This window comes from Neopelma chrysocephalum, unplaced genomic scaffold (genome assembly GCF_003984885.1).
Source record: "Neopelma chrysocephalum unplaced genomic scaffold, ASM398488v2 Primary Assembly neopelma1_60, whole genome shotgun sequence".
In the NCBI taxonomy this organism is placed as follows: Eukaryota; Metazoa; Chordata; class Aves; order Passeriformes; family Pipridae; genus Neopelma; species Neopelma chrysocephalum.
Genome location: NW_020897715.1, coordinates 9794062 through 9818665, shown reverse-complemented (window position 1 = coordinate 9818665; position 24604 = coordinate 9794062). Strand labels below are relative to the sequence as shown.

At 34.7% G+C, this 24604-nt stretch overlaps 1 protein-coding gene across 11 annotated transcripts in view; it reads right to left on the bottom strand.

The window, feature by feature from the left end:
• Positions 1-24604, bottom strand: part of ABI3BP (ABI family member 3 binding protein) — a 127675-nt gene that overhangs the window by 80891 nt on the left and 22180 nt on the right. For all 11 annotated transcript variants that reach the window (XM_027681053.1, XM_027681054.1, XM_027681055.1 and 8 more), the window contains exons 2-6: positions 23220-23399; positions 15602-15670; positions 14038-14170; positions 5855-6036; positions 2667-2728 (exon numbers count right to left, since the gene is read on the bottom strand). In XM_027681053.1, coding sequence (XP_027536854.1) covers positions 2667-2728; positions 5855-6036; positions 14038-14170; positions 15602-15670; positions 23220-23399 — 626 coding nt within the window. The remainder of the gene's footprint in view (positions 1-2666; positions 2729-5854; positions 6037-14037; positions 14171-15601; positions 15671-23219; positions 23400-24604) is intronic.

The window sequence follows — 24604 nt, the reverse complement described above, 5'->3', positions numbered from 1 at the left end:
AAGTTTTGGAAGAGTCAGAATGTTTTCTTCTGCAATTTAACAAATGGTGGAAGCTGAGTCCTTTTTGGCTGGAAAAATTGAGGAGGACCCCACCTTTCAGACTGATATTATGAAACTACAGGAACCTAATCAGACAGAGGAGGAAATAAATTTTTACTGCGTTCTCTCTGCCCTACCATCACCCATTTTTTATGAAGGGAAGAAAATTGACCATCTCTAGAACTCTCCTTTTCTTCTGCTCTCTCATTAGTTGTAGCTCACATAGCCCCAGGAGCTTGGACAAACTTAAAGAATGAAACTGCCAAAAGAAACACAAGCTGATGTGTGACCAATGTTGAAAGGGCAGAATGACTAGATAGACCAGTAATGTTACTTTAACAAACAGCCTTTAAAAACGTCCTCACAGAGAAGAGTTAGGACCATGCTGATATGAGTCAGTTGTGTCTTTGGAGCAAAAAAAGCTTGGCCTAAATAACACTCATTCTGGCTTTTCACCACTGAAACATACCCCACCTAATACCGTGGAAACTGAGGTAGTAATGCACACTGAAGAGCAGGCCACTGTCTGCTTCCCAGCCTTAGTTTTATGGCTTTTTCCACCACTACAGTGAGAATGATAGAAGACTTTTCAGAATAATCTGTGGAATGTTTTCATGATATTCCTGTGGAGGGTGATAAAGTAGTTCTGCTCTGGAGCTAAGCCCTGTGAAACTGACTAAAAAGACTGGATGTTGGCTCTAGTCCTCTGTTCTTGCTTAAGCTGTGCAAATATTTGGAAAACTGTTTCAGCTCACTTTCTCAGGACTTCTGCATAAATAGAATCGCTACTTCCACAGAAGCAGCATAACAGTCAGGGTCCTGGCACACAGGGTTTGCTAAGAGGAGCAAAGGCACTCAGCTTGCACTCCATATGCCAGATTCAATTACCTGATCTTGGGCTGTCCTGTGTAACTTTAAAGACCCTTATGGGACCAATTGGAAGAACAGTAAAGTTGACTTCCATCGACATAATGAGATGTCACCTTCCTGAATATCTAACCAGCTGCATCTATATTACTCATTTTCTCTTGAATGCAAGACATGACTATATTTCCAATAACCTAAGCATTATATTGCTCTAACTCTATATGTAATGCAATAATTAACGTATTACTGTCCTAAATGAATGTAAATGGCATCAAGTTGCATCAGGGAGATTTAGATTAGACATTAGGGAAATTCTTTTTCACAGAAAGGGGTGTCAAGCATTGGATCAGACTACATAGGGAAGTGGTGGAGTCATCGTCACTAGAAGTGTTCAAAAATGTGTGGATATGGCAGTTGAGGACATGGTTTAATAGTAAACTTGGTGGTGGTGCTGAGTAGACAGTTGGACTTGAGGATCTTGAAGGTGTTTTCCAACATTAATGGTTCTATGATTCTATTCATACCTAATTATTCGTAGAAGAAACTGTGTAATGAATTGTGTTTTGATTCCTGAAGGAATTCCGGGTCTGATAATTACAGACCATTTACAATACTGTAAAATATGAGGAACAGACAATGAGAAACCATACATTAACATTTCCTACCATGAAAACTCTTGGAAAATCTGAGACAGAAGAGAATTGTGAAGAATGGTTTGTTCCTTTATAATAATTAACACTCATGACTTAACCCTTTAACATATCTGAAGTAAGAAGGGTTTCTACAACTTTTCTTGGGAAGTTATCCCATAGTCTACCTCAGGGATAGTACCTTAAAACAAAACAAAACAAAATAAAACAACCTCCAGATTAGATGCTGAAACGTGCCCTTTGATGAAAAATTAAGGAAAATAAATATGAAGAAACCATTTAATCTCATAGTAGAACAGGTAATGCTCAAAAGTTATGAAAAAATGTTTATTTTTCACTGTATTAAAATAGTCTAGTAACTGGTTCAATCTAGAGAGTCTTCATTTCTCCCTCAGCTTTTGGAAGTAAAAAGTATCCGTGTGTGTGAATCCATGAACATATGAATCCACCCAAGCTTGCTGGCTAGCATTTATGTCAAATGCCAGATTTTTTATTTATTAATGTATAAAAATCATCAAATTTTTGATGAAACAGAAAAATTCTACCTTGCCACATGCAAAGATTTAATGAACTGTCTAGCAATCTTGATTGCAAATTAAAGGCAAATTAAATTGCACTTCCCAGCTTCCTCTGGTTCTGCAAGCACTTGCCTCACACATGGGAACTATCAGTGAATTTAAAAGGATGAATAATGTTTTAGAAGATCTGCGTAAATACAAGATTACTCTATAAAACCACAGCACCAGATTATTACAAAATTTACTGACCACAACAAATATCACAGGTTAACAAACCTGTCTACTACAAAGGGATAAGTAAATTTTAAGTTTAGAATCCACACACAGAAACCATCAGCTCTATCTTTGTTAATTTGGAATAAGTATATCATTATTAATAAATAATAATCTCAGCTACCATTCTTAATAATTTTGTCAATCCACACATATAAACATTTCTCCATACAGTTATCAGGTCTTAGATTTAACAGATTGGTTTTTTATATTGGCAATTTGTGGCCTTTATAATGTATTTCTTAATTTAACAGAGAAGAAAAATTTTTGATCATACAAATCACAAATCTAGTATAAAAAATAAGATTGTTTTGCATACCTGTGTTTGGGAATTGGGTACCAACTTGTACATATTCTGGAATTGCCCATTTACTTTTTTATCTGTTTTGACAGAAAGATAAATAAATACACAGAATTACATTTTTTTTTGTCCAAAGCACAATAACCCAAGTTTATTCACCTTTTCCAATAGCTAGGAAAGTTAGGGGGCTTAGCTACACTGTGGAACAATTTTATTTTGTCCTGTTTCTTAAGATCAATTAATACGTCTGCAAAGCCTTCTCTTCGCATTTTGACAGCAAGGAAATGAAAAGTATTCTTGTTCTACAAGAGAGCTGAAGTGGTCTTTGAGACTTACTACTCCTTAGTAAGCCAGAGGTGCTTAAGAGGATTCCTTAATAAAATTAATATAACCACAAGACTAATATACAAGGAACAAACTTGAAAGAGGAATTTCTGCATCCCATCTGTCAGGTTGGTACTAGGACTTACTAAAAGCAGCTTGTTTGAAGGTCTCCAATATCAAGTATGCTTTTAAGTATGCTCTTCTAAAAAAATACACATTTAGCACTGGCAATAGAGAGCAGATATATCACTTTTCTTTGGGTCTGACATGGTTTCGTTTATCTCAACATATGAACAAAGTAACCCACAGATTTAAACTCTGAAAGTTTTCTGTTAGGCTTTTCCTCTTAGTTTCTTAGTATTAAAATCTTCTTGTGATGCAGCTGTTGAGTACAGATGAAAAATAGTCCTGCTCAGCACCTCTTCTAATCTAGCGTGATGCTTCAAATTTTGTCTATATCTTCCACATTTACACTTTTCTGCTCCCTCTGTAACAACAGGTGTGCAAACAAGAGTAAAGCTACATATTGTCATATTTGTTCACAATTCCATCCAAAACAGATGAGTAATAGAAAAAAAATTCAACTCTAAAGAAAAATCGATTTAGATACATTTAAGTTGGAAAAAATCTTTCAAAGTGCTTGATAGTTTTAAAGAACAGGACCTACTACTGGACTAAAGACAAGGGAAAACTGACAGAAGTTTCACACTGATGTCATGAGAAAATCATGTTAAGATGGTAAAAAATGAGCTACTTTCATCTCTTTTGAAAAATTTTGGTTAGATAAATACTGAATATTTGCCATGTCTTTTATGTCTTCTCAAATCATAAATTAAAAACAGATTCGCCTCCCAATTCCTCCCAACATTTGGCCTGTGGATTCAACACATACGAGAATATGTAAAAGAAGTTTCAGTTTATGGTAGTTTATATATTTCTTCAGTGAAGGATGTTTGGTTAAGGTTCTCCTATATGAGAAGACATTGAGTTACTACAAGACAGGAGACTGAAAGAGAAAAGAAGTGGCCATTTGCGCTGATTGGTAAATTCTTATGCACACAGTTAGTTATAAATTTATAATAAATATATACTCTCTGTTCACTGTCCATATTTTATGTATCTATCTACTATATATTTACTAAGCCATGAAAGGCTTGAATCTGAAACATACTGACAACTTTCTGAGTAGAAGATACTTTATCAGTAGACCAGAATGCAGACATGCAGGGTAATCACAAGCTCCCTGTATTTAGATACTGCAGAAGCATCCACTGAATACACAGGTTTACATTCCAGCAAAAAGGAATCTCTTTTACATAGAATATGAACTCTTACAAGAAAGTATTTTCAACCAAAGTCAATCCGTCTCCATAAACCTAGAAGAATGATTCTCCTGGCCTATTAAAAATGTAAAATGACTATAAGAAACAGCATTTAGAAATAGATTATATACAAGGAGAAAATTTGGTGATTCCAGTGAATGTTTTTGCTGCTCTCAAACACAGTATTAAACTATAAACACTATGCACTCTTTAATTCCTCCTATTTTAAGTACTCAAATATATTTCAGCACTCACTCTATGGATGACTTTAAGATGTTTGAAATGTAGAAAAACAAGCAATTTAGTAAGCCATTTTTAGTGCTGAGAAGCAGTTTCTTTTTACAAGGCAGATATACTTTAAGCTCGTGGTATAACAATGGCATTATTCTGGACTGTTGAAACGACTCTATAGACACTGGGGAGGTACTTCAAAGTTAAAGCTTTGTACTTTATAGTGAAGGCCAACAAAGTCCTTTATTAGGGAGTATGAAGGCTTTTGCAATGTTAGTAGACACCATACTGTTCCCCTCCCTCATCCTCAAGCTGTGTAACTGAGGCCGAAATCAAATTTCAGCTGGAAATCTCACATGAATAAGGCTCTCTTATGAGAATGCCTGTTCTTTACAGTTTGAGTCAAGCTAAAAATACTAAGCATAGGAGTTTGCAGCATCTTCTGACCAACACCACAGTTCAGAAATACCATGCTTGTGGAAAATAAATTAAATTGGACAATATCTGTTAAGTGCTCTGTTCCTCTCATTAGAAAGAGGAAGACTCTGCTGATGCCCATTTCCTCTAATGATATAAGTGATTCTTTGAACAGTACATGTGTTTTTCTAGGGTTAATTTGACATCCCTTTGCCTACATTGTCTTGGGACTTTAGAGAAAAACCTTCAAATATGACTGATAGAACAGCCAGAGATGTAATACACTGCCTCAGTGAAAACACAAACAACATGACAGTGCATGCTTCAAACACAGTTCATGTAATTCCATGACTAAAAATTAGCTTCAAATTTAATTTTCTAGAAGAGTCAGAAAGGGCCCATTGTGATGCATGCTGGATAAGACAGGCCCTGCCTAGCTTTTTACCACCTTCCACATAAATGCAGGCATAAAAGGAGATTCAAATAAGGATAATCATTTCCATCAACTCAAATTAGTTGTTGGAAGAAATTAAGTGGATTAGTTGGATGATGGTTGATGGATTACTTGATTAGTTGATCATCTTATTATTCACGACCTAAGGAAAAACCTTAGAATACAGTCAGAAGTATAAATACACATACTCAACACTTTATGTGTATCTGAACTAATCACTGTTAGAGTTCCACCAGTGACAATGACAAGAGAACATCTTTCAGAAAGTAGGCGGCAGTTTTTCAAGCACAAAACGTTTCTAGTCTCACCAATTCCTAAAATAATTTGTTAGGGGCATAAAGGATAGCATTTAAACAATAGAAACCTGATCAGTAGCCTTACTCTAACTAGTACCACAATAGAGGAAAAAATACTGTCAAACTGAGTAGTTATATGATTAATTATTGTCAAATACTTACTAGAGAGAACTGTCTTATGATTGAAAGTCTTGCTCCAAATACTATCCTCTACATTGTCTTTAACTCCAAATTCATACTGTGTGTTTGGCTTCAAATTGTCAATCACAGTTTCCGTAACTGGGCAGAGCTGAAAAACCCATTTCTTGTCTTTACCCTTTTCTCTGTAGCGAACTGTATAGAACCTGGTTGAGAAAAAAAAAAGAGAAAAATCTACACAAAGAAACAACAACAATTTTTGTGAAGAATTAATAAAATAACTTCTACCCACCACCGTTCCATTGTTCTTGTTCTTTCTGGCCCTTTTTGGTCATCAAATATCAGAAAGCCAGCATATATTTCACATATATACACCCCATCGTACAGACCAGGACATTATAAGAAGGGCAAAAGAACAGTCTCCTCTTCACAAACAACCCTGTGAACGAGGTTCTAACCACAAACTGCTACCTCATTTTGCAAGCAGTTCCCGTGATTCTGACATATGTCAGAACTAGTCAATAGAATCATGTGTCTACTACTCAACCGACTTCTCAAGAATCTTCTATATCAACCCAGTGAAAGGTGTTCCCTCAAAACTAGTCCAAAACATTCTCAAGAGAATACCATTAATAGTTGATGTTTGTATAATACATTCCTCATTCAGTGATCCCATTATGCGTTGCCCACACTTCAAACAAGAAAATAAACCAAGACATTAATTTTAGCAGTTTAAATCAGTAGTGTGACAAATGCTAACAGATTATGAAATTAAAAAACATTTCTACAGAAATTGCCCAATTCTATCAAGCAGCACCACCCTGACAAAGTATGACTGCAATGCTAACGAATATAAGAATGCAATGGAAATGGTGAGAGCTTCACCACAAGAACTCCCCAGCCTACTATAGTCTCGTTTTCAATACATATGCTGAATCACTACCAGAATGGATTGGAGATTTCTGGTTTTGTAAAAACAAATCTCAGAGAGACTTGGCAACTTTCTAATCCAAGTATTACCAAAGACTGTAACACATAACATAAATAATGCATATCCATTGCCCATATCCATTTCACATTTACATCATCTGAAAAAGAATGAATTCCACCCAATTTTATTTTGCCACACTTTAACAGAGCAATTTAAGGTTTGCAACTTAAGATTGTGAGATTTATTCCAGGTATTATATAGGCAAATGTATGGAGACAAAGGAAACGAACTTAAGGAAAAAAACCAACCAAAAAAAGTTCTTTAATCAACTGAAAAGGTATCAAAGGTCCAGAATAAAATTACTTGGTGGACCAAATATAATGTAGTCAATGCACAAAGCTGCCTTTGCCAAATTTATAGAAGAGCGCTTTCAGAGTACAGTACATGTGAAACATGTTGAATACAAGGAAATTCCTACTTCATTATTAAAACACGACATAAGACAAGGCAAGTATCAATCATGGAAAATATTTGCATACACAATGATTCACTCTATTTATATATTTTATCTTATAACTATCAATTTTTTTTCTTGGCACCAAAAATATAGATTCTTGTGTATTAGTTGCTACAATTCAGTTCATTCAGGTACTTCGCCAGGTTACAAAATCAATATTTATGTTGGCTCATGTAACTCTTCATTAGCTGTACTACTTTGTGTTCAAAGCAAGAATAGTATAATTTAAAAACTTCAAAAGGAAAGGAAAAGAAAAGACAAAAAAAAAAGAGAAGTAGTGAATATCCTCTCTCTTATAAACTCCTACTAAGGAATAATCTGCTCCTTACTTCTGTGGGTTGTGATCCATGCAAATTTCATATGTAAAACAATAGATCTAATTATCAGTTAAGCTGGCAAAGAACATTTTTAACAAGAAACTATTGGCAACAGTAAAATAAGGAAAATTTCTTCTCCTTTATCCTCTTAATCCATTAATGTGTAGTCACTCAGACATTAACAGGAAAAGCTTACTTGAACTCCATGTCAAAGGCAAAGGATATAGCAGTAATAAGCAAATCCAACCTTCAACATAAATGCGTCTTGTTGGATCCTGTACACTTTTTTGGTAAGGAATTTTGAATAAGTATAGATAGATCTATGATCAAAATGTTAATCTCAAGTGGAAATAGCCACCTTCTTCGCACCATGCCTGAAAGAGGAATTTTCATTTGTTTTCTTCTTCATCTGTACATTTTCCTACCTGTTTTAGTTCAATGGGATAGAAACAAAGTGATTTTATGTGATGGGAAAAAAAAGAGTATACTGATTCATTTCAGTTATTGAACAGTCTAAATGAATACCTGTAACAGAAATGACGAAAAAAACCACTAAAAACTTGTTCACAGTGAAGAGGATTTTAAGTGGCTGTTCCCACTTTCTTCTAAGGAAAAAAATATTCTATTTTTGATTGCTGCCTCCATACCTGCAAAATCCTTCACCCTAGCATGAATTAAAATACCAACAACACTTGCACAACAAAAAAAATCTTTCACTAAAATTCAAAACTACTAAAAAAACCGACAAGATTTTCACAGTTATGTCAAACTATGCCATTAGAAAGAGAAACATATAGCACAGAAGAAATGGTCTCTCAAATCCAAGATTTCCAAGCCTGCAAAAACTTCACCAAGCATATAATTATTTCAGTGAAAACTTGCCATAGTGCATACTAAAAACACTGGCTGCGATGACAGAATTTCCTCAACCATTTCAATAAAAAGCAACAAAAATGAAGTTCCATTTAACAATTTGCAAGTCACGATCGTTTAACTATCAAAAATATCCAAATTGTATACAACACGCACTTTTGGGGAAATGCAATCATTTGTTTATAGAGTACAAATCCAGAAATGCCAAGTTTTGTCGTAAAAGAACAACAATTCATTGTTAAACCAGAACCACAAACATCTGAATAAAATGCAATTTCAATGCCTGACTGAGAACATTTTACCAATTGAATTTTGTTATAATTTTAATTTCTTCCTTTTTCAAACCTTCGTTTCATAAAAAATACACTGTCAAACACTCAACACATATAACTGTTGATTTAATGTTGATTCTTTATTTGTTTTGGTGAGCCATATGAAAAGGGTACATTTTATCAGAACAATGTTTATTGAATAACTCTTGTATTTCTATTTACAACAAATGCTAATCAAAAGATCGCAGGGTTCACTTCATTTCTTTTCCAGCTAACACTCTATAAAACATTAGAGCTCTTTCGTTAAGCTCCATAAAAATTAGTACCTATACCGCTCCCCCTAACAGGCAATGCTTCACTTATTAGAGGATACCTCCCATCAAGCCACCCCGGGGGACTGTAGAGAAATTTTACCTCCTCTGTTTTTACTGGACAACTGAAAGCATAATAAGCTCCAACAACTTAAAACAAAAGGTGTCATAAGCAGGTGAGGGATACTGTTCCACTTAGAATAGCTAATTCATGTAATAATGACAAAAAAAACCCAACCAAAAACAACAACAACCACAAAAACAAACAACCCAAAACAAGAAATTGAACCCACCATGGTAAAGGAATAAAGAGGCTACATTTGCCAAGACTGCCTCTCTCCGTATGTATTTGTGCAGCACTGTGGTATGTTTAACATCTACCTTCTTGAAACTCTGCCCACATTAACAAGCTATATCTTTTGCAATATTCTGACTTTTCTTGCCTCCCCGTAAGATGAACACAAAATGTGATGGCAGAAATAAAATAAGACCAATTTCGTTATTTAAAGGAAGCCACAAATTACGATAATACTCTGTAAGCCAACCACTGTAGTGATTACTCTGTTGGAAAAGCTGATACAAGACTCTCAGCCCAACACAGAAGGATGTTTCTCTTCTATGTTCAATTTACATAGTTAGTTTTTTAAAACTCTACGATGCAAGGCAGTGCTCTGCTTAGAGATAGCCTCTTGATTACACTAGAAATCAAAATAATGAGCACTTTAAAAAAGCAGCACACAGAATTTTTGCTTTTGAAATTAAGCAGATCTTGTTTGCTGCTAAAAGAAGTAAAATTCTAAGATGGATAGGCAAAACATTATTTTTTGTATCACTATCACTATGAATGACTCTGTCTCACCGAGAGTTCCGGTGCTATTTTTCCAGTTTTTCACCAAATCTCTTTTCAGTCAGATTTCCAGAAAACGCTCGCACAGTCAAGTATTCAGGCACAAAAAATTAGATACTGGAAATCTTATAAGGCAGATGGTTTTATGAGATTTCCAGAGTAGGTCAGTTTGTATAAATATCATGGCTTTATTTGGAACCAGATCCCAACCAAAACTCCAAACAATTTAATCATGACTATTTTAGTCAAACGTAACACTAAACAAACAATTAAGCCTTGGAGATATAAGAACATTCCGGCTCTGTCATTTCATGTTGCCAGAGACAAAAATTGAAAGACTCATTTCATTTTTGTGCATAGGAATGTAATCAGACTTTTTAAAAGAATATTAATAATAAAAATATATTCATTTATTTGTTTATTGTTACACTTCATTAGAAGCACAGCATCCATTTAGTGCTAGAAAGTAATAAAAGAAATGGTTTGAACTTTGATTTTTCAGATACAGAGTGTTTCACAAGTTGGCACATGGAGTTGATTATATTATTTTGGTTATATTATTTCCCTTTTTATTGCCAAGTTTACTTTAAAGTAACAGACAGACATATATATAAAGATGGAAAGAATTACAGTTAAGTTTGCAAAGCATTTTCTAATTTAGTTTTCAATTTTACATGATCGCTAACATGCATTTTCTTCATGTAAATTTTTTAGTAGAATGACTGAAAGAAATTGAAGAGTGAGAGCTCTGAAGAATGAGAGGCTGAAGAGTAACAAATCATTCCGTGTTTAGACAGGCCTTTAGCATGTGCTCCCACAGCAGTAGCTGAAAAGCATCTGAAACTCAAGAAGTGCATTTGCTGCTGTATGTTTTCCTTAAAAAAATTCTTCTAAGTTTAAAATACATTTTGTATGACACAAAGTATGATTAAGTTGGCAACTGCATAGTGAGAGGTTTGTAGATGGGAACAGAAGTAGACAGGCACATATATTTCTGAATTTAGGGTTTTAAAAGCTCCACTTCTATGTACTATACAATGGATACTGCATAGACTGAGTATGGATTTTTCTCTGTTTTTCGCTCACTATTTCCTTTTTTTTAAAAAAAAAGCATCAGATACAAACTAAATAAACCACAAAATACGCACCATTTGCAAGTACAACATTAGGATCATGGGCAAACAAGTTTAAACAATGTCAGTCGGAATTTGTCAAAGTTTTTAACTTAAAAAAATACTTTCAGGCTTTAAGTTTCTATTTTGCATGTGTCTGAAAGCATATTTGTTTTTCTATACAATCCACTCAATAGAAGACTATATTTTACTGTATCTACACACCCTGTGTTTGTCTAACATGAAAAATAACATTTTCTGTTCCTTCCCCTGACTTTCCCTCCTAAAGAACTGAAAGTTAAAGTCCATCTTTTTTGACCAACAGCTTCATTTTGGGATCTTCAGAGTTGTTCTAATCAAAGCAAATGCAAAAAAAGAAAAATCTATACAGTAGTCTCTCTTTTTCAGACCTAAATGGGCAGTAAAGGTAACCCCAGCTCTATGGCAGCTCTGTCCACTAATGTTTGTTTGAACATAGAGAGGCAGAGAGAAAACAAGTCTCTATTCTCCTGGAAACAACAAAAAGAGGAACTGTGTAGTAGGTTATCATGACTTTCCCATCCTCCCTCATCAACTGTCCCACACTGGTGCAAGAAAAAGGAGGATGTTGAGAAGCTAACTCCACATAGTGGAATCTTTCTGGTGTCATGCAGGTTTCATCAGTTACATAGAACTAATCACTTGAGTTTTTTGGTTTAGGTCTTTTTATTTGGTTTTATGTTCTAGTGTTAAGGCTCTGATCAGAGATAGTAGTCACTTCATAAGGTTCTGGTCAGAGATTAAGTGTCGCTTCAATAAGGCTTCAAAATTTGACCTTTCAAAGAGCTTTGGTCCACAAAAATGGCAGTGAATACCTTTGCTTCAACAAGAAATTAGCACTTGGGGTTATCTTGAAGGAAATACACAGCACTCTATTGGCTTATGCCCTTAATCTCTAGAGTTAAGAAAGCAAAGAATGGTTTGTTGAAAAATGTCACAGGAAATTTTTCTTCACTGGAGTTTCTTAAAAAGCACTTTGTAGATTCAGAAGACCACTATGTGGCTTCAAGAAGCAAGCAAAAATTTCACTGAAGCAGTAAAAGATACCAATGCTCTTTTAGAGCATGGCACTTCTAATTCAAAACTCATTTGCTTACAAAACCAGATCTTCTAAGGAATATCCCACTGAGATCAGACTCGCACCAGAGGAAATCTTGGCCAGCAGATCTGTGCTATTCCATGTGGTTTTCATCTTCTGAGTCAGCAACATGTTCAAATAACTTATATTATGCAACATTTGTACAAAAGCCTAATGTCCACCCAGGGGTGGTAAAATCTGAGGCCAAGAACAATAATTCCATCTCAAGACATACAGAGTTACAAATCTAAAACATGGTGGGATATTTACTGACAGAATTGAGTTAGGAGGTCCTAACTGCCACATAATGCCAATGTCAAAGATTGGAGGTTAGTCAGTAACAGCAGTTTTGAGAACGATTAACAGTACACAGCAACATGTCACAGTAAGGAGAACACACCAGATGAAAAAGGATCAAGTAAGTGAGTAGAATTCCCCTGCAATAGACAGAAACGTTGATGAATCCATTAACTGCTTTTTAAGTCTTATACTTTTAACACAATGCTAACTTGCTAAGAGTGGACTACTTCCTAATTTTTTCTTATCGTACGTTATCAACTGCCATTCAAATTATCATAAATTAATAGTTTTTCTATTCCATGATCAGCTCATTTCTTCGATTGCTCACAGGAGGAAAATATTTGCTTCTTTCTTGAACGAAAGAGCAAAATTTAAGCCTAAACCAACTTTTACTTCTACTGAAAAAAAAGTCCAATCAAATTGCATTTTTGGAAATTTCCTAATAAACATTAACATCGTTTTCTTCAAAAGTGTTTGAAATTCTGGTTGGTGAGGAAGATCCGAATTTGTTCAGGAGAAATTTTTGAAGGTTGAAAAGGTTTAGTCCAAAACTTTTGAGAGTTAAGAAAAAGGGCATATTGGTAACATGGGATGTTTTTTTTGACATAATGTATGTTTGACATTCAGTTTAATGGCATCAATGGGAGTTCTATTACGAACACCAAAGTAAGCAGATTCAAGTCTAAATTAGACAGCACGTAGACAAATATTAGACAGGGAAAAAAACGTTCTGAATAATGAAAAAAATGCATGGTTTTACATGGTTTAACAACTGCATGGTTTTACCAAACACTGCTGAGTCAAATGGAGCTTCACACAATGTAAATGAAGGCAAAAAAATTCTTCTGTCATAAAAGGAAGAATACAAAGAGAACACCAAAATGACAAAGCAGGGAAAACATCTGTATTAACAATTTAAATAATTGCAAAGCGAATTTTATTAATCTTCCAAGAGTTGCCTAAAATGTATGAGTACACTTTAATGAGAAGTTCCCCAGCACTGTGACTTCTCTTGAAACTGCTACTTGGTGAGTCTTTGTGAGCTCTCCATCTACTGTAACACCCATTAAATAATTGCAGCACACCAAATATGTTACAGTAGAAGAGATCTTATTTTACTTACAACAGAAAAATTAATGAAAGCTGTATTATATCAAGATCAGGAAAGTTGTTTCAGTGATAAGATCAGATATAGGAAACAAAAATCAAACAGCATTAAAACAAGGCATCATTCCCCTATCACAGCACAACAAAAGAATTCTCTTACTTTTATTCAGCCAACTTTAAAAAAAATTTTCCTATGATTTAACAAAGTTCTTTCAATTGATTAAGATAGAACTGAAGGTAGAGTCAAGGCAATTGGTTTAAGAACAAAGGATGTACTGTGAAATAGCAAGATTTTTACTTCAGCGTGTAGATTTCTGACTAAATTTTCACTCAAGACAAATAAAGACTTTCAAAGCATCAAATGAGTGAGAAAATTTACTTCACATTCAGAAATATTGTTCCCAACATTTTAATTTCCACTTTAAAACTTATTTTAGGCACAGCAGAGTTACACTGAGTTAAATCAAGAGAGTAATAAAAAAAAGGATTTTCTGTTATGTTACCTGTCACTAGCACAGTTACTAGTTGCTGTCCAGTCATGTTGAGGGTTGACTAGGATGCCCCAAGAGAGAAACACAGAGGTTGGGGTGAGAGTGCCAACTACCAGCTGCAGAGGCTTTTGTGTCTTGGTCCGACCTACATACAAAATATATAAAGTTAGTTTCTCTCTCCTGCAGTTGGATAGTAAAGTAAATGAAGGCCTACTTCACTTCTAAGCTTGAAGGGAAAGATGCAACAGTTCTCTTTTTTTCACAGTCACCATTTCTAATGTATGATTTACAAAAGGGGCAGAGGCAGTGTCTGACGTCTTTTTTCATCCTAATATTCCAGTTAAATCTAGTTTTTAAAATGAGCAATTCATGATTTGGGTATGGTTAGTACAAGAATAAGGTATACATAGATTCAATTCAAGGCTCTGGCTGTCTTGGCCCATACCACAGGAGGTATGACACAGAGTTCAGGATATCAGGAAGTCTCTCTTTGGATGTGACAGAAATAGTAATTTCTGGGCAGATTTCTTACTAACACTGCAAATAGGTCCATAGATAATTGATACTTTCCATGGTGTTCTTCATCAAGAGTAATATAAAACCTACAAAAGTTCTTCTGCCTTTAAATGTAAGCAAATCAGAGTCAGCATCTGCATCTGGGGAATTTTTCTCTTTTAACTATCTACTATATTGAAAATGTACAGCTTTTGCATGATCCTTCACTTTAGCTTTGCTCTGAATGAAGGAGCACAATTCTCGTGTAGAGCATGAACTTTATTTAATAAAAGTTTAAAAGCTAAAAGGTGGAAATGAACAAACGATCTAGAGAAACTATTCTGAGCCCGTGGTTTATGGACTGCTATAAACCTAAGGAGAACCTCTGGTGTTTAGAAGATGATTAATTAAGGGAAATTGATATATTATTTGCATCACATTACATACTTCAAAATCTAAAGGATCTGTACGTCCTCAAAATGTACAGGTGACAACACATTCCCTGAAAGTTTGTAAGCCACTAATCTAACGGTGCTATTTCTCACTGTTGTGAAACAGACCTAATTCTTCTCATGCCTTTTGAATCCTGTTATCAGGGTAGACTGTAGATACAAAAATTAATTATGACCAAATAGTGCATTGGGCATTTTTTGGTTTTGTGGTTTTTGATATATATATGTAAATGTATGTTGCATCTCAAAGGTAAATCACTTTCCAAAATCTTTCCAGACATACTGTTTTATGCCTGCAAAAAAACAAGTAGAAATTAATCCCAAGCAGTTACCAGGAACTAGGAAAACAATCATATAAAGATCTGAGAGTAGTTTGGGTTTGAAGTGACCTTTAAAGGCCCTTTTGAAAAGGTCCTTTTGAAAGTCCAAGCCCTCTGCAATGAGCAGGGACAGCTATTACTGGATCAGATTTCTCACAGCCTGACCTTGAGTGTTCCCAGGGTTGGGGCATCAGTTTATTTTTTGCAACAGTCCAGTGATTCTGAGAGTCATCTCCATATTAAAGTTACATAAAAGACCCTGTCTTCTTTCAAATACTTCAAGAAAAAGTTGCAGTAATGCTAAAATACCTGAACAAGATTTCTTGTTATTTGAAACACGTGCTGGTCTTACTGAAACCAAATACCGTGGCTCTGCATCTGTAAATGAAGACAAATGCAATTAGTACAGATGTACTATTTATTTGAAACAGGGATTAATATATTAACCTATAATTAACAAGAAAAGTCAAATATTCAGTGAATGCTTGACACATTATCCAATCTTTGTGATCTTTAGGCATGTTTTCTTTAAGATCTATGGAGTTTAAAATAATAAATGATTTGACTAAAACAATTTTGAGATGGTGAATGTAATTTGGGAGATTCCTCTTCAGAAATAAGATTCTCCTTTACTCTTAAAATCAGATGTCAGAGATTTCTGCCCTTCTTAACTACTTAAAGCCAAGCTCTATTCTCACTGAACTGCAACATGAGAGAAGTCGTAGGAGCTTCCAGCGAGATATCCATGGGCAGAATTTGGCTCACCATATACCAACCAAAATTATATTCGCTATAGTTTTTATAAAAAAGCATTGATCTGTATAAAATTCTTATTCTAGTTTAGATACATTTATCTAGATCTGTATCTATAGATGACAGACTGAATTTCCTGCATATTTCAGTGTAACCGACTGCTTGAATTCTACCAATTAAACAGAACCACTAAGAAATCATTCAATTTTCTCTTACACCCAGATCTCTGTAAGGAGAGAGAAAAGAAAAGCAGTACTGAAAAAAAACAGAAGCTTTCTGCGCTACTGAAAAGGCTATGTGGGTAAAAACACTCTAACTTAACTTCACTGATTCTATGCATCTAAATCACTGGAAACCCATACTATGGGTGAACTTAAATTGTTTAATTACCATTTTTTAATGGTTTCAACCACACCCAGTAACTAAGATGAGCATTGAAAACAGCTGTTCTGGGCAGTGTGGACAGAAGAATTAGTTAAAAAAAGAGCAACACCAAAGTACAAATACATCTTCATTTACAGAAAAATGTTCTGGAATCTATGTAATCATATGGATACTTTTTCTATTGAGACCTAAAACTTGAAATAAGTGACATTTTAAAATATTATGATTTCCCTGCACTTTAATCCCAGTTTCCTCCTGTGCATTCGTGACCACTTGTGGCGCTGATATAACTCTCACAAGTATTCAACAAAATTAGTTTCAAACATCACCTTGAAAGCTTGTGAACTACAAAGTCAGTCTTCAAAGCTGTAAAAAATTACAGGTTTTTCAGCAAAATTTCCAAAGATTGTGAAAGAAAGTTATCCAAATGGTTTGGAACGGTTGGTTTTGCCCTGCTCCATAACTGGAAAAATTAATTCTGGCTGAAATCTGAAATGACATGTAGCAGCATGGATATAGATTAACTGCTAAACAAAATGTAGTAATAAACAAAGACTGAAAATGTGTTTCTGCACATCTCAAAGATACAAAACCAGGAAATTTTTGGGAATCATTGGTTCTAACAGGTGTTTTTGTTCTGTAACAAAGTGCTCTCTGTGGAAATATTTTGTGTTATGTGCTGCTCATTAAGCTTTTTTTTTGGTGGACTTAACAAATGTTGTCTTGATAAAAAAAAAAATCCCTATTTCATAGACAAATGGCTCTTCTGATTGTAATACCATCTATAAAAGGAAGTATTTAGGAAAATGGACTAAGGTTAGATGTTGAGAGAGTGCTGCTATAGAACAGGCAGGTTTCAAAAGTACCACTTGTCCAGTTTAGAACCACTGAATTTAAGACAATATTGTGATCATAATAACTGAAATCAGAATTTGAAATTATTAAACGAGTACATTCAATAACTGGGATACAACACTAAATTTCTCTTCTGAACTTAACTAAAAGTATATCTTAATTTAGAAATATGATTCAATTATTCCTGAGCAGAATCACCCACATTACCAGAGAGGTGCTAAGAGTACAGCAACTATAGTTTAAGTTAAATTCATTGGTTTGATGCACAGTATTAAACCATTATGCACGGACTGGAGAACACATGCCTTGAAGTGCTTTTATTCTGGGCAAATATATGTTCTATATCCAAGGCATCTGAAATCAAGAAATGCAGACAGCTTCTGTAATATCATGTAACGAGTCCTGATTTAGGTTTAGAAATGGAAGTTCTTTCTTAGTCTTCCATTGCAATTTAACATTTCTTTTAATAATGTCAGAGGTTTCACATTGATTCAGTCCTCTTGCTGAGAAATGTATGTATCAGTTGTCACCACAACCAGGAAATCATCTGATGCTACTATGACTCAATTAATTTTCAGGGCCTTGAAACATTGCCTCACCCATGTATTAAACTCTATCAAGCTGCAAGAACTATTTTATAATAATCTGTGTTCTTTTATGATGTCTATATACGCATAATCTACTCTAGAGATTCATGTCTATAAGGAGGAGGAATCTTGGGGAGAAGTGAGCAAGACATGAAAAGAAAAAGAAAATGCTGTGAAATACTGAAACCTAAATAAAACCATAATTTAGTTTGTGTTTGTTCATCTTAATGCTTAAGAGATAAACTGCTGAAATAAGAGGTAGGTAGCAAAAGGTGACTGTCAGTCATAAAAATATGACTGACTGTATGTCATTTTGATTCAGAGAATATACCAACTATTTACACTGAAATATACTTAAAAAGAAAAGTACATTTTAAAAATGAAATTATAACCTCAAGTAAAAGCAAATCACATCACAGGGTAAAAACAATCCTGTTTGCAACTGAATATTTCTTATTTTTTTGAACTGTATTTAGTAAGATAAGGATAGTTCCATAACTAAGATTAATGTTGAAATATCTAGACACAAATGCACAAATCCAGCATCTACCTCCAGAAATCGTTTCAACACTCATCAGTATACAACAGAGATATATATGAGACAGATGCAAGATACAGATTTGCCTGTCTCTCATCCAGAGCCTCACAAAGGAAGGATCCCTACAGATCAATGAAAACTTTAACAAGTTCAGCTTGAAATACATTTACAAATTTGCTGTGAAAATCTTAGTGGTTCCTTGATTCCTAACACATTCTTAGAAGGCTGCTACTATAAGACTAACTTAATAAGTTTACTTGTTCGAACCTATTATTCTCTAGCCCTCTTTATTAAAGCTAGAATGAAAAATATCTTGGCTAAGAGCTCCTTTCAGATCAGAAATAATGTCCAAAAAGTGACCACCTTCAATTCTTCAGCCACAAAGGACTATAGGAAAATGCCCAGATGTACCAGAGAAGTACTGGCCAACAAATCCAAGCCTAATTCTTAGTGATATAATTCCCCAAACATGGGCTGTTTTGACCATTCAGTTCAGAGGCACCAATACATCAGTAAAACTCTTTCAAGTTGAAACGTCCACAGCAGAATAAAGCAATGCCAGTTTGAAACAAAGCACAGCACTCTTGCAGGCACATATGCCTAACCTAATGATTTCTGAAGCAGAAGGGAAGAATAGTCACACACCCAAGACATCAGTATTTGTAAAGCGATAGTATTTGTATCTATAGCATTCAATACACACAGTAGAGACATGCATATGTGTTCAGTACATATTCTTACAGCTTTTTCTCTCAGTTCTCAAAAGTATTAGACAGAAATGTTCAGTCATCTTGTTTTAGCTCTTAAACATCGACTACTACAGTTTGATGAACTGTCACCAGTTAGACGAAATAGTTTTCCCAACTCCTTCAGTTTCTCAGGTTTCTTTTCATCCAGACAGTCCAAAAGACATGCACAATACAGATATGCCCACGATTTCCCAAAGAAGAAATACTTCAAAGACTACAAAGTTTCACAAAAGCAAACCAGCACCTTGGTGTCATTGTAAAAGAAAAAACTGACTAAGATTCAGTTATATTAATGAATAAAATTACTAAAAGAAAAAAGCTTTTATTATCTACCTTAACAGCTTATGAAGACAACCACAATTTCACAAAAATACATGCCACTTACATAATCAGACTTATATAGGAGAACACTTACTTCCATGCGCCATGAGCTAGGCTATCAAATCAGTGGCAGCAGGCATTTAACATACACTACAAAATGCTAACAAATTCTGGTTTTGTTCAAGCATACTATTCAGTTCAGGGTTCTGACAATATAGAAATGCAGCTGGAAGCAAAACAACACAAGAATGAACTGACTGATGAACTCAGAATAAATTTTAAAATAAAACGTGACAAATGTATCACTAGAATTCGTAGGCCAGTGAATTCAGAAATCAAAACAAAGTATTTTTTAGCTTCAGGCTGCAATTCCTTAATTTGCATTTCGGGATTGCTAAAGATTTACTACAGGATGTTGTTAAAGGCAAATGCCAAAGGTGGAGAAAGGGCAGGATTGAAAGTATTGCAGTGTATCGTGCATGGGAAAAGACAGAGAAGTGGGACAAAGAGGCTGGCATGAATGAACCTGCTTCTGGTCAATCCACTTGTTTAGATGCAGGGGCAGCTGCTGACCTCCTCCAGATTCTCCATTCTACTAGGGTCAGCTAACATTAAAAATGGGAATTTAGTTTCTTGGGAAGTTGTCAGGAAGCAACATAATGCTGAATTAATTTTCACATGATTTGGCATCTCGGAAAGCATGTAGCTAATACATCTGCACTTTTCTGGTAATTGATCAGATATAAGAAACTGCACACCAAGATCTTTCAGCTAAGGACTGCTCTAACACAGATCCCTGAATTATACTTTATAAAATGTATTCAAAGGGGTACTAGAATTTTGCCCTATATACATATGGACAAAATTCACGTGCCACTTATTATGGTTGTTATAAAGCAGGATTACCAGTACTTTCTCCTCTTACACTGTAAAATCTTGTTTAAAAAAGGAAAAGCAAAAGCACTGCCCAGCTCTGAGCTGGTTTTAGAAACTGAAAGGGAAACTGATTTTGTTCACTCTGTTAAGTAATTACTGTTCATTCTTACAAAATTTCATTGTCTCCACCCAATTTTTTGGGTTACTTCAACAGTATCAGCTATCTCTAGGAGGCTGGCTTGCAGCCTTCCTGGCCAAGCTAGAACAAACTAACACAAATTTCTCAGGTAAATACTCTTTCTTTTTGAGTCAGGCAGACTGAACAAATTTAGATAAAGGTCTAAGTCAAACCCAAAACTTTTGGATGGGTCTCTTTACCTTTTCATTAGTCTAGGTGAATTTACATTTGGATATCTTTTGACACTGTCTGAATAGCTTCCATGACCAATAAGAATGTTGTTTACTGTGATGTAAGCTCATCAAGTACACTCAGCGCAAAACACATTTGGTATCCTGATAAAAACACAACCTTCTTTGAAACAAACTTTGATGTTACCTCATCATTGTAATTTACTCTTCACTTGTGATTCAAATTAACCTATCTACCAATGCATGAAGCTGCTCGAGAGTTTGTTGCCAGCCAGTATCAATTCATTAAAAGTTCAGGAAAACAAGCAGAATCCTTTTCTCTTTGTACATGCCCTCTGCAGGCAGATCCCAATTCAAAGATAAAGTTGCACAATTGCTGGCTTGTTTACTATATAACTGGCAAAAGAAAAACAAATATTTTAAGGTAAAAACCATTGCAGTGAGGTGCTGAATGTTTTAATGCATGAAATGTAGGTGGATGTCACACTCTCTACAAAGCCATATAGCTCTCTTGAAAACCCTAGGAAATACCATGTTCTTATTAATTTCTTTCAAAATATATGCACCTATACACACATAAATTCATAAATTAATAAATCTTCTGACTTCAAGTCTCTTGTTAACAGAATCATAAAAAGTGTGTGACCCAGCAGAAAACCTGAGAATAACTTTCATCTTAATCGAAAGTGACTGAGTGGGAAATATGGAACTCATGGGCTTTAGAAATATGTATTATTGTGTATATATATTGTGTCATCTATTAAAGAAAAAAAGTTACTCCTTGCTTCATCTCCCATATTCCAGTTCCAACTGAGGACAATTATTCCAAAGAGATATGCTACTCTGTTAACGAAACCAGGGATGAAGAGCTAAATCAAGGACATGTCTCTAAGGCATTTCTTTTTGCTGTGTAGACCTATACTCTTTGTTTGAAAGGACAAATTATCATTTTCTTACAGATTGTATGCATTGTGGGGTATCTCATCTTCTGGGTTCATTGTTTCAAGATTATGAGTGCTTAATGATAAGCTTTAATGAATACGCATGTGGCTGGTGCTCTGATGTGCTGTAGAGCTAAAGAAAGGTGCCTACAGTTTCCAAGTATTAGCTATTAACATTAAGGTTACGAAATACCAAAATCCCCTAAGTTCCAGGTGACACTGAGCTTTCTGTGTTCAGTTTCGTAAAACATTTGGTATTAAAGCTGCTATTAAATAGGCAGTGCATATGATGTTACATTCAGTCCTTTTTCCTCTTTCCAAAGATCTCAGAGTACCTGAAAAATATTAATCCTCACTACTCCTGCAATACGGTTACACAGGTACTATTATGCCTAATACATACATATATGTATATATATGTACATATATATGTGTGTGTATATATATTTCCGTATACTACAGAAAATCCTGTACATCATTCTTAGTGAACTGATGCAAAAGCTACATGTGGGATAAATCAGATAAGACAGACAGAGCTTAAGTGATGGTTATGAAGTCAAACATTGGACTGGTGATAGAATTACAGAGAGATTCCAGGAGTAACAACTCATGAAAAGGAAAGTCAACCTTTGCCACAGTGATCTAATCAAAGTATCTAATAATTTAATTATTATGTGTCTAGCATCTTATTTTTTTCATATTTTATTCTGCAGTTTTCAGCCTGGAGCAGACACCTTCAATGGCCTTAACTGACCTCATCAAAAAGATGGCAATTATTACTTCTGTGCTTATGTGTCCTTATTTCCCCCTTGTTTGACACCACGATCACCACCATTACAATGGTGGGAGTAACCCAGATTCATTTCAGGCTAGAAAAGCTTAGAGAAAGCAACAGGAAAACCCTTAGAGACTAAACAGATTTCTCAAAAGGTCAAATCCTGCTATGTAAATTTTTTAATTATTTATTCTTTCTCCCTGTTCCAGGTAACAGAATATAACATTCTTGACGTGGTTTAATCTCTTCCATAAAACAACTCATGGAATTCCATCAGTAACTTCTGACATTGAAGCTACAGGTTATTCTGTAACATGTAGAACTGCAGTAGATCCCTGCCAGAAAAGACATAATTTTGATACAAATGTTTCTGTCAAAGGGAATCAACCACACAGTTCTCAAGACTATTTCACTACTTCTTGCATTATTTGTTAAAAACTTGCATATCTCCCTTGTATTCTACTTTGCAACTACAACTTTAGGCAAACCATCCCATTTGATCTATTACGTGGTCAATTTAGTACAGTCTCTTGGTACAAAAAAAATCCTCAAAATAAATACCATTAGCAAACTTTTCTGAACAACAAAAAATATTTTTTCTCCTTGAAGGATCTACTTTCACCTGAAATTCTTCAAGGCAACCTTAAACAAACACAAAGAAACCTGAGCAACAACCTAATAAAAACAAAATTTAGGAAACCCAAAAGTTCATATTATCCTCACTCTTCCTATAATTCATGCATAGTTCCCATAAAGCATGTAAAGAAAATATGTCTTACCAAGTTCTGTTACAGAGTTTTTTCCTTCTGAAGGTAAAGGAATGTACTGATTAGAAAAGAAGTTGCTTCCATAACCCAGGACAAAACCTTCTAGTTTGGTGTTTTGACTTGGTCGGAGATATCTCATGCAAACGGTGTCATCTGTTGCATTGATCTGAACCTTCAGACTCTGCCTTTTCACTGGGGAAAGAGTGAAAAAGAGGAGATCAAAATGTGTTATCTTGAAATCATATATTCAGTAATGGAATATGACAATATAACAATATAAGGCTGTTTCATTTGCTAATAGCAAGCAACTGAACAATTTCTTAAAGGTGAAGTCTTCTGGAAACCCAGTAAACCAAAAGTAAACTATCAGTTATGGAAAATTGTGTTTGCCAACACGGCTGTTTTTCCACTAGTTTAGCATTATCATTAGCTGTAACACCTACAATTGCAGTAGTAAAAAAGTTCATGAAGTAACTGGTAAAAATGTAAGTATTTTTTCCTTTAAATGAGAGAGTTATAGTAGCATTAGCCATCTATAGGACCCATTGGTGAAAAATTACAAGTTTTTTTTTTTTTCTGGTTTTTAGTAGAAAATATGAAGTTTTAACATTAAGTTAATGAGTTAATCACACTGCAGAATTAGGGTAGAGGATAAATAGTAATTAGATTCAAATAAAACTGCTACAACTTTTTTTTTTTTTTGCTATGTTGGGCTGGAAATGTAATTTTCTATTTGGAATTACACCAGGACACCTAACTAACATATATGCTTTACGCAAAATTACAAAGACACTTGTTTTAAACATTCAGTTTTATTCTTTCCAGGGGAACAGCACACAGCACATAAAATAAGAAACATCTTGTATATCCATCTAAAAAAATTTGACTTGTAGCAACATGGAATGACTTCACAACAGAATAACTCTCTTTTTCAGCTATAAGTTGGTGTTTTGTCTTCTTCTTGGTGTGGTGAGGCAGGATTGGCTTTTCTTTCCTCAGTATGTACAATTTTAGTATTCCCTTGTCACTGTTAGGCCTATCATATTTCCAGAACTGTTGAATTGTTGGCTTTTCCCCAAACTTATGACACCAGCACTAGACTAGTACACTTTGGTTATTATTTCTCTTCTCATTCTCAAAATGTAGTTTTTTAATCCCTAGACATTTTCAGGCATCTGTCCAATCATAAGGGCTGAAATTAACCTATCAGAAAAAAACAGAACTTTGCACACAATCATTTTACTTCAGGTGCTAAATCCTGAAGTAATGTTATATATGAGATATATGATAGATCATGGAATGACAGGGTAGAGCAATCCTAAACTAACTCCTTCTTTCTTTCTTTCTCTCTCTCTCTTTCTCTTTCTTTCTCCTTCCTTCCTTCTTTCTTTCTTTCT